Here is a 13194-nt window from a genome sequence, read left to right on the forward strand (position 1 = left end):
TCAGAATCCGGCAGTGGAGAATCCAGATCAACACCCTCCTGCCATCCGTCAGCCCAAGGACAGCATGAAGAGACCACCTCCCATGTCCCCTGCCTCTGGACCCATGAAGGCGTGATGACCCAGGCAGCCCCACTGCTACTGCTGCTGCCTTTGCTGTTAATGGGCATCTGGGGGTGGAGGAGGTTAGGGAAAGGTAGAGGTGATGACTGACAGGGAGCAGAGAAGAGAGAGGAGAGTGGCAGAAGGGAGGGAGTACAATGTTGTGTTACAATGAGGGACTAGGGAGGGATGGGAGCAGTGGTGTGCTGGAGCCAGCTCACACTGGCTTGGAAGAGCTGATTGTTCAATTTGCAGTGAGAGCATTTACAATTTGAAAATTGGCAAACACTGCATACAAATGAAGAGGTGGTTTATTGTTTAGTTAATAGGCTAGTCTTAAAAAAGGGATGGAGAAAATGTTAAAAATGCAGATTGAATTTTTAAATGTAGCAAGAGTATATATATGTACATGCATGTGTTTAAATAAAGTGAGAGAGAAGGAAAGGCAAGAAAGAAGGAAAGATAGAGGAGGGGGAGGGAAGAAGAGGAAGAGGGATAGAGGGAGACAAAGAGAAAGATTGAGACAACTGGTTGTTAATTGTTTACTAGGCCACCACTGGTTAGGAGGCTCCCTTGGGTGAGGGGATGTCTCTTTGAGGTATGTTTTCTTAGAAGAGGATGTTATTTAAGGAGACCAGCCCCCTTACCTTGTTCCTATTCTTCATTCAAGGAAGGGAGGTGACTCAAGGGAGGGCCAGCTGGGCTCCCCCTGACCTGATGACCTGCTTTTCAGGTTCACAGGGAGAGGTGTTGCCAGTGAAGTACCAGGAGGGGCAGACACTTAGAGTGAGCTGCATTTACCATCCCTGGACAGCTGAGAAGAGCTGGAAAACCTGGTGTAAATTGGAAGAGAATGGAAGGTGGTGTGAAAGAATAATTACCAGGAACTCAGTGGACACTGCACAACTTACAGACCTACGAGTCTCCCTGGTGGATGACACCTACACTGGTACCATCACCATCACCATGTCTAACCTCAGGGTGAAGGACTCAGGCATCTATTGGTGTGGAATCTATGACTCTGTCAGGTCAGGAACTCTGTTGATGTTCTCGGGACAATCAGGCTGGAGGTTTCTCCAGGTAAGGCCCTGCCAACTCAATCCCCTTCAGTTGCAGCAGAACCTAGGAAATACCTGGTGTGAACAGACCGTGGGCTAGGATGTGAGCTTGGGTCTCCTTGGGGTCTCCAGGGAGAATCTGCTCCCTCTCCTTCAGTCCTTCAGCTTCCTGCCCCTCCACACTCCCATCCTCTCCTCACTTCCTTCCAGACCACAGTTATGATGGTAGCTCCTCTTCTGGTCCCTGGGAAAAGCAAGACCCCCATGCAGAGCAGACATTTTTCCCATGGCTTCGAAGGCACAGAATTGTGCCTCACTAATTTAGGATGCTTGAAGCTCTAGACCCAGGAGACAAGGGAGAGGAAGATGGTTCAACCAGAGGTATTGATGGAGCATATCCTAGCAGGTTCTAATGGAAAAGCATAGACACAGGGTCAACTTTTAGTTGTGAAAATGACTTATGTTGTGACCCTGAGAGGTCATTCTAACTCTATTAGACTTAGTTCCTTATTTGTAAAATAGAAGTGAGGGGAAGGGGATTGCAATTGTAACAATGAGTGTGGGAAATACTCTTTATTAAATATAACTGCTCTACATCTGGGAATTTTTAGTATTGCTTTCTTTCTGATTACCAATCACACCCAACTCCTAGGGATAGAGGAAGCATCCTATAGGGATATATAGCCTTGGTCAGGCTATCAGAGTGCCTCTGGGAAGCAAAGGAGTCTGATGGAGACATTAGCAGCAAAAAAAATTGTCTAGGTACTTGACAATATATACGAAATGGCGTATGATATACTATAACATATTAGCTCAGAGCATGCATGCATACAACGTCTGAAGCTTTTTCAAGGCCCAACACGTCTTTGGGGCCAGCTCTCTAATTGTTCTGGCTTCTCCAGGGAAGAGCAGGCATGGGAGGTGTGGGATGAAGAGCTAAGTGTTTCCTTCCTCTGTTCTTCTTTCAGCCACAACATCGAAGACCAACAAACATTCTCAAACTACCACTGACTCACCTCTCACCACCTCTGCCATGCCTTTGGCCACCAGCAGGTACAATTCCTTTTTGGAAATCCATTGTGTCTCAAGATCTCCCAGCCTCAGCAGTTTATGTGAGGCTCACTTATGCTGTCCCAGACTTCTAGTCTAAAGCGACCTCTTCCCAGCTTTCCAGAACAAAAGGGAGCTGGGGGTTCCCTTGGGCCTAGTGAAACTATACTTACTAGTTTCCCCTCCTTCCCTCATTTTCAAATTTAGAATAGCTTGAATTGTGATTTCTTTTAGCCCTTAACTGACATTGTTCAGTCCTGAACCCACCCTGCCTTGTGTCCTATGCTAAGCCCTGTCCCTCCTCCTTTATTTTTGACAGTGGGTATAGTTTATCATACTTCCTTATCTCCATATAAACCAGGCAAATCCCCAAATTCCTCTCTGTTAAACAACTCTGTCTTCTTGATAAGCTGGGCAGTATTCCCTCATGACTGATGGACAGAGGTCTGGTTATGTCACCCCAGAAGCTCTGGCAGCTCCCTATGACTTTCAGGATACAATCCAAAGTCCTGGGTTCCATCTGACTCTCTTCAGACTCTGGCTTCAGCCAACTTTTCTAGATCGATAGAACCTTGCTGTATTCCACACTCTCCATGTTCCAGCAAAACAGTTTTCCTTGCTTTTCCTCACACACAACATGCTAGCTCCCATTTCTAAGCCTGTACACTGTCTCTGTCCCATGCTTCAACGCAAGCCCTCCTCACCTCAGCATTTAATTATTGGGAGCTTCTTTCAAGGTTCAACTCAAACACTTTCAAAGAGACTTTTTTCATTCCCCCTAATTGCCAGTGTTGATCTGAAAGTTTGGTTAAAGAAGGCAAACAAGTTAGGTGATACATGATTATATAGTTTATTCCCTTTTATCTAGTAAATCATGTCAACATGGAAGCCAGAATGGGATTCTGAGTCCGAGATTAAGCAAAATGAGAAGGGTTTTTATACAGTTTAGAGTGATCAGACTCAGGATGTCTGTGTTACAAAAAATACAGCCTCCATATGTTTTTTGTTTGTTTGGTTGGTTTTTAAGGCAATTGGGGTTAAGTGACTTGCCCAGGGTCATGCAGCTAGTAAGTGTCAAGTGTTTGGTCTGAGGCCACATTTGAACTCAGGTACTCCTGACTTCAGGGCCAGTGCTCTATCCACTGCACCATCTAGCTGCCCCTCCGTATGTTTTTTTTAACATATAGCATGGGAAAGGAATTTCCCTAATTGAATAGGTTGTAAATATAATAAAACAGGAGAATGTCAAAGTGTCAATAGAAACTCAAGGTAAGAAAAGTCCCATTATTCAAGAAAGTATCTGGTCCCAGACATCCTGGGCTTAGTGATAATGAAGAGGAAGAATGATGATCAGTTCTATCTGGTCCTGGAATTTGCTGACACAGGAATGGGTGTTTTTAGTTCACTCAGAGAGAAAAAGATCAATGCAGGTTTTTGGCCCTTATTGGGGCTCAATTGATCTTAAATGATTATCACCAGTGACTCCTAAACAGTTGTTTGTATTTATCTGGTTGAATGTCTCATTTACATGTTGGTGAATGTGTCATCCCCCCAGAACACAGGGAAGCTCCTTGCAGGATGACATCACTTCATTTCTGTCCTGCTCTCCCATCATCTAGTACAGCTCCTGACTCTGAGCATCCTCTTAATTCATAAACACTCCTGGATTCTTTCAGAGACCTCAGCCCTGCTTTGGGCCCCTGTGACAAGAGAAAACCAAACAGAAACAAATCAGAACTTCAGATATCCCAAAGTCACAAAGTGGGAAGAAGTGGTGACTAGGACTCCTACTGAAGGATGACATTGTTTTTTCTCTCTCTTCCCTTCCCTCTTCATGGTGGCTCACCCTCATTCCCTCTTTCTTCTTTTATTCTCTGAAGTGTAAGGCCTATTGGTGTTCCCTTGAGGAGCCAGGGAGGCCTCCTCTTCTTCACCCTCCATCCATTAACCCTTTACAGTGGACACATGGTATACCAAATGTAGACAGCACCTACTGAGGACTCCATCAGTAAGTCAGCCAGTAAGGTACCTAGAATTTATTAAGTACCTATTGTATGCTGAGTACTGTGCTAAACTCTGAGGACGAAGAGGAAGGAAAAGACCATCTCTGGTCTCAAGGAGCTCACAGAAAAATGGAGGAGACAAGATGCAAACAATTTTGTAGAAAAATCTATATACAGGATAAATTATACAGGAGATAGCACACATAGGAGATAATCAGCAGATGGAATATAGGAACCTCCACAGGTAGGGCTAAGGCCTAGACCTGAGCAGTCACTCATCCCATACCTTCTGCCATATCCCAGCTATATCTCACTTTTCTTGTTTTCCTCTCTCCCATAGGCCATCACACTCTTCTACTTTCTCCAGTTCCCCAGTTATCCAAGTACTATGTGGACTCATTGTGACCAAAGGCCTAGTCTTCATAGCTCTGCTTGTTCTGTTCAGTAGGTGAGTGGGGACCCTCAATCTGACTTCATTTTAACTCCACCAGGAAGCATGGCCTTTTCAATCTCCAGACAGAAGCAGCTACCTGAGCTCCAAGCTCTGAAGGAAAGATGCCCAGGCATTTCTAAAAGTCTCATTCTTAGTGCCAGACCTGAGGTAGTATGGCTAAGAATTCCTTGAAAAGCCAACAGTGATAAACAAACAGGAAGAAATGTCATCTTGAATATAAAGAACTGTTTCTGACATTGTCCTGAAGGCTGTAAGCTGGGGCCATGAGAAGGGCTTGCAGGACACTGAGCTTGTATCCCAAACAAGAGGGAAGGGTTTGAGGTAATGAGAAACTGGAAATGGAGGCTTGTTCACTTTTTTTTTTTCTCTCTCTGTGATTGATTCTTCTCCTACAGTCAGGGTCTCTACCTAGACATTTGTCCTGGGTGGATTTGGGTGAGAATTGAAAATAAGAGTACCAGGCTTGAAAAAAAAAAAAGGAATAATATCAGGCTGTAGGACAGTGGGGAACGATTATTACCTGAATTTTCTCTTCTTTCCTCAGGTAAAGGAAGGAGTCACTCTGAACTTTCTCAGGATCAAAATGACCTGAAATGAAATGAATTCATTGCAATATACATCCCAACCTGATGCATGTTCCTGCCATCCTGAACTTGGCCCAGGCCACTGGCAATATGCAGACATCCCTTTCAGGACAGGAATCCAGCCACCATACTCATGCTGATTCCCTGCCCAGATCCTTGAAGCCTTTTGCTTGCCCTTTCAGCTCTGAGTGGACCTCAGAGCCCACCTCTTTTTTACTTTTATGATGACAAGCTCCCCATGTCTGTTTCTGGCATTCTTATGGCTCTGTAAATGGGCCAGTCTGTTTCTCTGAGACTTAGAATGACTCCTCATTGCCTTTGAAATGAAGTTCAAAATCCAAGTACTCAAACCTTTCATGGTGTGGCCCTCAAATATTGATCCAATCTTCCTTCTCACTATTTCCCTGCAGAGACTCTCCACTACGGCCAGGTTGGGCTCTTCATGTTCTCTAGAACATCATATAAAACTCAAGTATCATTGGGGGCCACTAACCTGTGCATAAGGATCTCTGTGTGCTACATTTTGACTTATAAAAATCATTCATTAATATTATCTGTATTATATTTTATTTTAATTTATATTCTTACCCATTTCCCAATTACATCTTAATCTGGTTCAGGATGCACTTGGGAGCATTGTGGGTGGTGTGCAGCCCACATGCGCATTTGGACACATCTGCTCCAGAACAGGGTCATGTTCACCTGTCTACCTTGTTCTTTCCTATTCTGCCTATTTCTAAGGTCCTGCTGCCTAGGCACCTATGTAGGACCTATTTATCCATTGGAACACTTTAGCAATCCTAACTCCTTTAAGAAGACGTATGTGACCCCACAACCAGATTTGAGGCCCCCCTCTCAAAATCCATTGACATTCTCTTTCTCCTTCCTAGCATTTATCATTCCTCAACTTGTACTGTCCCAGGGTGAGCTCTGGGGATCTCTGCCTGGGTTATATGACTTCTTTCTATAAAAATTTTTTAAAGGAGTTCCAATGCAATTATTTTTTCAGGCAGCTAGGTGGCACAGTGGACAGAGTACTTGGCTTGGATTCAGAAAGACTCATTTTTCTTAGCTTAAATCTGCCGTCAGACACTTACTAGCTGTGGGACCCTGGACAAGTCACTTAACCCTGTTTGCCTCAGTTCCTCATCTGTAAAAGAAGCTGGTGAAGGAAATGGCAACCCTCCTGTATCTTGAACCCAAATGGGTTCACATATAATTGGACATGCCTGAAAACTGACTGAACAACATTTATTCCAGGGCTTTTGTTTTTCTTCCTATCTTGAGGGTGAGTTCAGATGTGGGGAAAGAGTAGAAAGCAGGCAGGAGAAAGATGGCATAGATTTTTGTTACTTAAAATTTTTTTTTAAATTTTAATAAAAGAAAGAGAATAAGTACTTCTAATAAAGAGAGATCTGAACAGAGAATAGGTGTCCCTCACATAACTGGAGAGAATTTAGCGATTTCAGCACTACTCTGTTATATCCTGTTTTGTCAAGTTATTATTTCCCAAATTGGGTAATGTTGTGAAAAAGGTCTCTTGGTAAAAGGTGGCGGGGACTTAGGACAAGTCACAAATAAACACACAATTGTGGATCTCCTACATCTATGGACTAAATAGCCGCATCAGAGAAGGTGCTGTGCTTTATGAGCAAAGCAGAATTGAAACAGCTTAAAGGAAACACAGGATGTGCAAATGTAGAGAATCTACCTCAAATATTCACAGGGACTATTTGTGCCCACCTGTGGTAGAGCATTCAGAGCTTGTATTGGTCTGATCAGCCACAGCTGGACACACTGAAACTTGTCTCTAGCATACCAATATCATTTTGGTTCTCTTTTAGAATGCAGGACAAAACCCAATCAACTACTATCTATTAACTTGGAAAACTCCAGTAGTCCTAGCACCCTAGCACCCAAGCACCCAGGCATGCATGCATGTGCAAGCATGCGTGTGCGCACACGCACACACACACACACACACCCCCTTAAGGATACATTCATTTCTACAGTCCATTGCTACCACACAAGAGGAATGCTCCCTCAGGGTACCCAGATTTGCACCCTCATAAAACACAAAGCAATTCCTGAGCACTGGGCTCCCCGGTACAACGGCATTCACAAGACATCTTCCACTGAATCCATTTTGAGAAAATTCCCCATCTTTCAGGTATTTCATCAAGGCTTCCCTCCCCTTTCTCCCAAAGGAGCAGTGTCTATATTATGCAGATTTTTGGAAGGCATTTGGGGGTTAACATCAGAGATGATAAAGAAGAGACTATCCACCGAAGGGTAAAGGAGATAAGAAATAAAAAAATAGGATAGGAAAGGATGGTCTTGGTTCCTTGAGGGATCAATGGATCAAGAATACTAGTGCAGGAGTTTGGATTGGAGTATCCCTTACCAAGCAGGAGTAGGGGTAGGACTATACAGACTAGCCCATGAATCACAGGCTGGGCTCTCCTGGCAACTTCTGGGGAAATGTGACAAAATAGAAGGAACAGACACTTGGGGATGATACAGTCTCTGTGAGACTCCTTTTCTACATTGCCCACCATGGGCTACAGCAGAATACAGGGATGTATCCAGTTCCACCTCTATAAGGGGCAATCTCACCATAGATTGGCTGTAGGCAGATATGAGACACTGACCAAGTAACCCTGGATACAATCAATGAGTTTGAGTTATGGACACTTAATCTACAGGTCAGCAGGCTGTATGGAGTTAATGATATCATGGGGGTGTTAAGCCAGAAGAGGCTTCATGTGCTTCTCAGTGTCTTTCACGGTTCAGCTGCCTGGGCTCTTTTGTCACATATGACCCTCCCCTTATTCCTAAACCCACTTTAGCCGAATCCCTTCCCTGAAGCTGGAAAAAGGACTGATAAGGCTGACTGGAGAGGATCTAGTGAGAGCAGAAAGAAGAGAAAGGACAATCTCTCATTTGCCACTGCCCCTCCTGGCCATAAGGAGAGGTTAATGGTAGAGAGAGTGAGGAGATCCAGGAATATCCACCTGCTTCTGCCATAGATCTCCTTCCTAAGTATATATCCCAGTACATCTAGCAACTGCTGTCTGAAGTGCTCCCTCTCAGGTCAGACAACTCCATTTCCATTTGTCTGAGCCCTGATTGAATCCCAGCCCCAATGCTAGCATCTTTGTCCCCTCATTCTTTGGGGTCTTAAACATAAGGTTCATGGATGTGAGAACAGAATATCAGTGCAATAAGATAAGCTCCACTTGTAGGTCAGTCCTACAGACCAAGTCAGGAGCTTGAGGTCAGTCTCAGGGCTTATGAAGGTAAAGCCAAGATGGCAGACCAGCAGGAAGCCAGACAGACAAGCCCCCTTCCACAAAACTCCTCCAAAAAGACCTAGAAAAGGCAACAGACTGAATCCTGATGGGGAAATCCAGAGCAAGGAGACATTTGTCCAGCTCAGGTTATCACACAGAGACAGACAGAGAGGCCTGTGGACACTGGGGATGGGATTGGACCAGAACACTCCAGTGCCCAGGAAGAGGCTGTGCACCAGGTCAAGAAGATGTCCTATATCCAAATCAAAGCATGTGAGACCAAGACCAGGGCACTGTAGTTGATAAAAGTGCTAATGTTTTGTTGCCCCTTTACCCAGTTCTGAGTCATAGATCCAGGGCCAATTGAGAAGAGGCCCTGCCCATGAGGTTGGTGTCCCAGGGAAGGGAGGCCCTAGATGGTGTCCTGGCCTACTTAGAAAGGAAGAAGTTCAGAAGCAAGGAGCAGTATTGTGACTCAGACCCCAGGAACAGAGCAGGGTCTCAGTTCTAGCATCTAGCCCAGCCTGCAGAGGAACAAGCAGGGCATGGGCACCAGACCAAAGGGCAGCCTATAGTTCTGTCCCAATGAACCAACAGAGCCTTCCAGATGGCAAAATGAAAATAGAAAGAATTCACCAATCACTTTATAAAAGAAACATCAAATCACAAACTTTCAGGAACATGATAGCTGAAATCCAACCCAAGTCAAATTAAAAAACAAAAAATTGTAAGCACCCAAAAAGAAAGATTTAGAATATCAAGCTACTATACTCAGGATCCCACAACCATCCTCTCAGTCCCCCAGGCTGGTAAACTTGCTGTTATCTGGACTCCTCACTCTCACTCACCACTACCACCCTCCTTCCCCACACACACTCCCATACCCAATCTGCTGCCAAGGTCTGTCACTTTTACCCCCATAATATCTCTGTCATCTACCCTTCCTGATGTAGACACTCATCTCCTCATTCCTGCTCTATCGTAATATCCTATTGGGTGCCTCAGGTATCTGCCTGCTCTACCTTCCTCTGAGCTGTCAAAAGTGATCTTCCTAAGCATGGGTCCCACCATGCCCAACCTCTAATCAATATATTCTGGTAGCTACCCATCACCTCCAGGAACAAATATACAATCCTCTGGCATTCAAAACTTTCTTTTTCTAAAATTAATTTTCAGTTTTCAACATTCACTTCCACAAGATTTTGAGCTCCAAATTTTCTGCCCATCTCTTCCCTCCCCCCATCACAAGATGGCATGCATTCCGAATACCCCTTCCCCCAGTCTGCTCTCCCTTCAATCCCCACCTTGTCTTATCCCCTTCCCTTTCTATTTTCCCATAGGGTAGGATAGATTTCTCTACCCAATTGCCTGCATATCTTATTTCCCAGTTGCATGTAAAAACAATTTTTAACATTTGTTTTTAAAACAAATTCTCTCTCTTCTTCTCTGACCACCCACCCTCATGGAGAAGGCAAGCAACTCAATGTAGGTTATACATGTGTAGTCATGTAAAACACTTCCATAATAGTCATGTTGTGGAAAACTAACTATATTTCCCTCCATCCTATCCTACCCCCTGTTTATTCTATCCTATACTTTGACCCTGTCCCTCCTCAGACATGTTTGCTTCTGATTACCCCCTCCACCAATCTGCCCTCCCTTCTGTCATCTGCTCCTCTCTTTTATCCCCTTCTCCCCTATTTTCCTGTACAGTAAGATAGATTTCCATGCTCAATTGAGTGTGTATATTATTCCTTCATTAAGCCGAATCTGATGAAAGTAAGATTCACTCATTTCCTCTCACCTTCCCCCTTTCCCTCCACTGTAAAAGTTTTTTCTTGTCTGTTTTATGTAAGATAATTTACCACATTCTACCTCTCCCTTTCTCCTTCTCCCAGTATAATCCTTTTTTACCCCTTAATTTTATTTTTTAGATATCATCCTTTCATAATCAACTCACTCTGTGTCCTCTGTCTATATGTATTCCTTCCAACTACCCTAATACTAAGAAAGGTCTCATGAGTTGCAAATATCATCTTTCCATGTAGGAATGTAAACAGTTCAACTTTAATAAGTCCCTTATGATTTTCTCTTTCCTGTTTGCCTTTTCATGCTTCTCTTGAGTCTTGTATTTGAAAGTAAAATTTTCTATTCAACTCTGGTCTTTTCATCAAGAATGCTTGAAATTCCTCTATTTCATTGAGTTTCCATTTTTCCCCTTGAAGGATTATACTCAGTTTTGCTGGGTAGGTGATTCTTGGTTGTAATCCTAGCTCCTTTGACCTCCAGAGTATCATATTCCAAGCCCTCCAAGCCCATAATGTAGAAGCTGCTAAATCTTGTGTTATCCTGATTGTGTTGCCACAATACTTGAACTGTTTCTTTCTGGCTGCTTGCAATATTTTCTCCTTGACCTAGGAACTCTGGAATTTGGCTATAACATTCCTAGGAGTTTTCCTTTGGGGATCTCTTTCAAGAGGTGATTGGTGGATTCTTTCCATTTCAATTTTACACTCTGGTTCCAGAATATCAGGGCAGTTTTCTTTGATAATTTCTTGAAAGATAATGTCTAGGTTCTTTTTTTGATCATGGCTTTCAGATAGTCCAATAATTTTAAAATTATCCCTCCTGGATCTATTTTCCAGGTCAGTTGTTTTTTTAATGAGATACTTCACATTTTCTTCTATTTTTTCATTCTTTTGGCTTTGTTTTATAATTTCTTGATTTCTCAAAGAGTCATTAGCTTCCATTTGCTCCATTCTAATTTTTAAGGATTTATTTTCTTCATTGAGCTTTTGGACCTCCTTTTCCATTTAGCCAATTCTGTTTTTTAACACATTCTTCTCCTCATTGGCTTTTTGGAATTCTTTTGCCATTTGGGATAGTCTATTTTTTAAGGTGTTCTTTTCTTCAGTATTTTTTGGTATCTCCTTTAGCAAAATGTTGATTCTTTTTTCATGATTTTCTTGCATCACTCTCATTTCTCTTCCCAATTTTTCCTCTACTTCTCTTACTTGTTTCTCAAAATCCTTTTTGAGCTCTTCCATGACTTGGGACCAATTCATATTTTTCTTGGAGGCTTTGGATGTAGGGGCTTTGACTTTGTTGTCTTCTTCTGGTTGTGTGTTTTGATCTTCTGTGTCACCAAAGTCAGATTCTGTAGTCTGAGTTTTTTCCCCACTGTTTGCTCATTTTCCCAGACAATTACTTGACTTTTAAACTTTTTGTTAAGGTAGGGCTCTAGTTTCAGTGTGGAGGGTGTACTGGCCCAAGCTTCGGGGGTTTATGTAGCTGTTTTCAGAGATACTTCTAGGGATCTGAAAATTTTCAGTTCTTCCAAGGTGGTATGATCAAGGGTGAGGTGTTTAGTCCTTTCCTGGCCTTGATTGATAAATCTTATAAGGAAAGATCTTCCATATCCCTGTATGACTCTAAACATTGAACTACAAGCTGGAGTGTGGTTATCTATGTTGACCTGAAAATTTAGCCAGTTCTGAGGAAAAGATGTGCTCTGGGAACCTGGCCAGTTCATCAGAACATATCAAATTAATTAATTTTCTAAGATATTTTGCTTGCTCCAGGAACTGGCCAGTTTCTGAACCAAGTAAAAAGATCTACCAGAATCATGGACACCTCTGGCATGGGGCTTCCTTTGTTAGAGGCCCTTATTTAAATCCTAATTGGGAAAGCCATCTTTGGATTCTCATCCATGGAGAGGTCGCTTTGCCTGGGACTTTCCCAAAATTGGGACCCTGAAAGCTGTACCCCAGGAATCCCCAGCTTGGACTTCAGGTTTTGGTACTTCCCCAAATTGGTGATGTTTTCTTATGTTATTGCTATCCTTTGTATTCTTAGCCTGACTATAGTCCTATTGCTAATTACATGTTGCTGTAAATCTAGCTTTTCTATATCTATGTTATAATCTTAATTAAAGCTACCTTTACTTCTCTCTTTAGGAGTATGACTTATTGTAGGAGTGAATCCAAACCACATTTATCTTCCTTAATCACACAAGCCTGTGCTCTGGTCTATGAGTGACCACAAGCATTCTTTTCTGCCTTGGAACTCTGAGGAGGATTCTCTCTATACCTCCACTACAAGCTCCACCACACCAGCTCTCCTCCTCACCCCAGGACCACCATCCAGAACTGAGACTCAGATCCTAGAATGGGCAAAGCAAGAGAATCCTACCTCAGTACCAGCAAAGAGATCTCTGCAATCCCACTCTGACCAGTCGCTCAATCCCTCCGCTGTCTGTGGGCCAAGAGTTCTGGAAGCAGCCTCCGCCCCAGGGCTGCACCAGGGCTGGGGCCAGACCATGCTCCTCTCTCATCCAGGTCTGACAGACCTTTCCTACTAACCTTCTAAGTTGTCTTTGGTGTTTGTGGGTTGAGAAGTCTGGAAACCGTCACAGCTACCCTTGATTCAGTCCCCTGAGGCTTTGCTGAGCCCTGGTCTTTGTCGGCATGGCCCACCTGAATTGCACTCCTCTCCTATCCCAGTGCAATACACCTTTCCAATCAACCATCCATGTTCTCTTGGGCTGCAAATTTGTTTCACTCTGTCTTTTTGTGGGTTCTGCTGCTCTAGAGTTTGTTCAGAGCCATTTTTTACAGATAGTTCGAGGTGTTTGTGAGAGAGCTCAAGCAAGTC

General features: G+C 43.4%; 1 protein-coding gene across 1 annotated transcript; it reads left to right on the forward strand.

Annotated features, from left to right (window-relative positions):
• Window positions 1–260: 260 nt before the first annotated feature.
• Window positions 261–4662, forward strand: LOC110217193 (natural cytotoxicity triggering receptor 2-like). Its single transcript, XM_020999410.2, is given in 4 exon segments — window positions 261–1122; window positions 1125–1179; window positions 2126–2210; window positions 4551–4662. Coding segments are annotated over 4 exon segments (657 nt in total). The 5' UTR covers window positions 261–717.
• The last annotated feature ends 8532 nt before the right edge of the window (window positions 4663–13194 follow it).

The sequence above is a fragment of the Phascolarctos cinereus genome, unplaced genomic scaffold, assembly GCF_003287225.1.
Source record: "Phascolarctos cinereus isolate Bilbo 61053 unplaced genomic scaffold, phaCin_HiC Scaffold_5;HRSCAF=322, whole genome shotgun sequence".
NCBI classification, from domain to species: Eukaryota; Metazoa; Chordata; class Mammalia; order Diprotodontia; family Phascolarctidae; genus Phascolarctos; species Phascolarctos cinereus.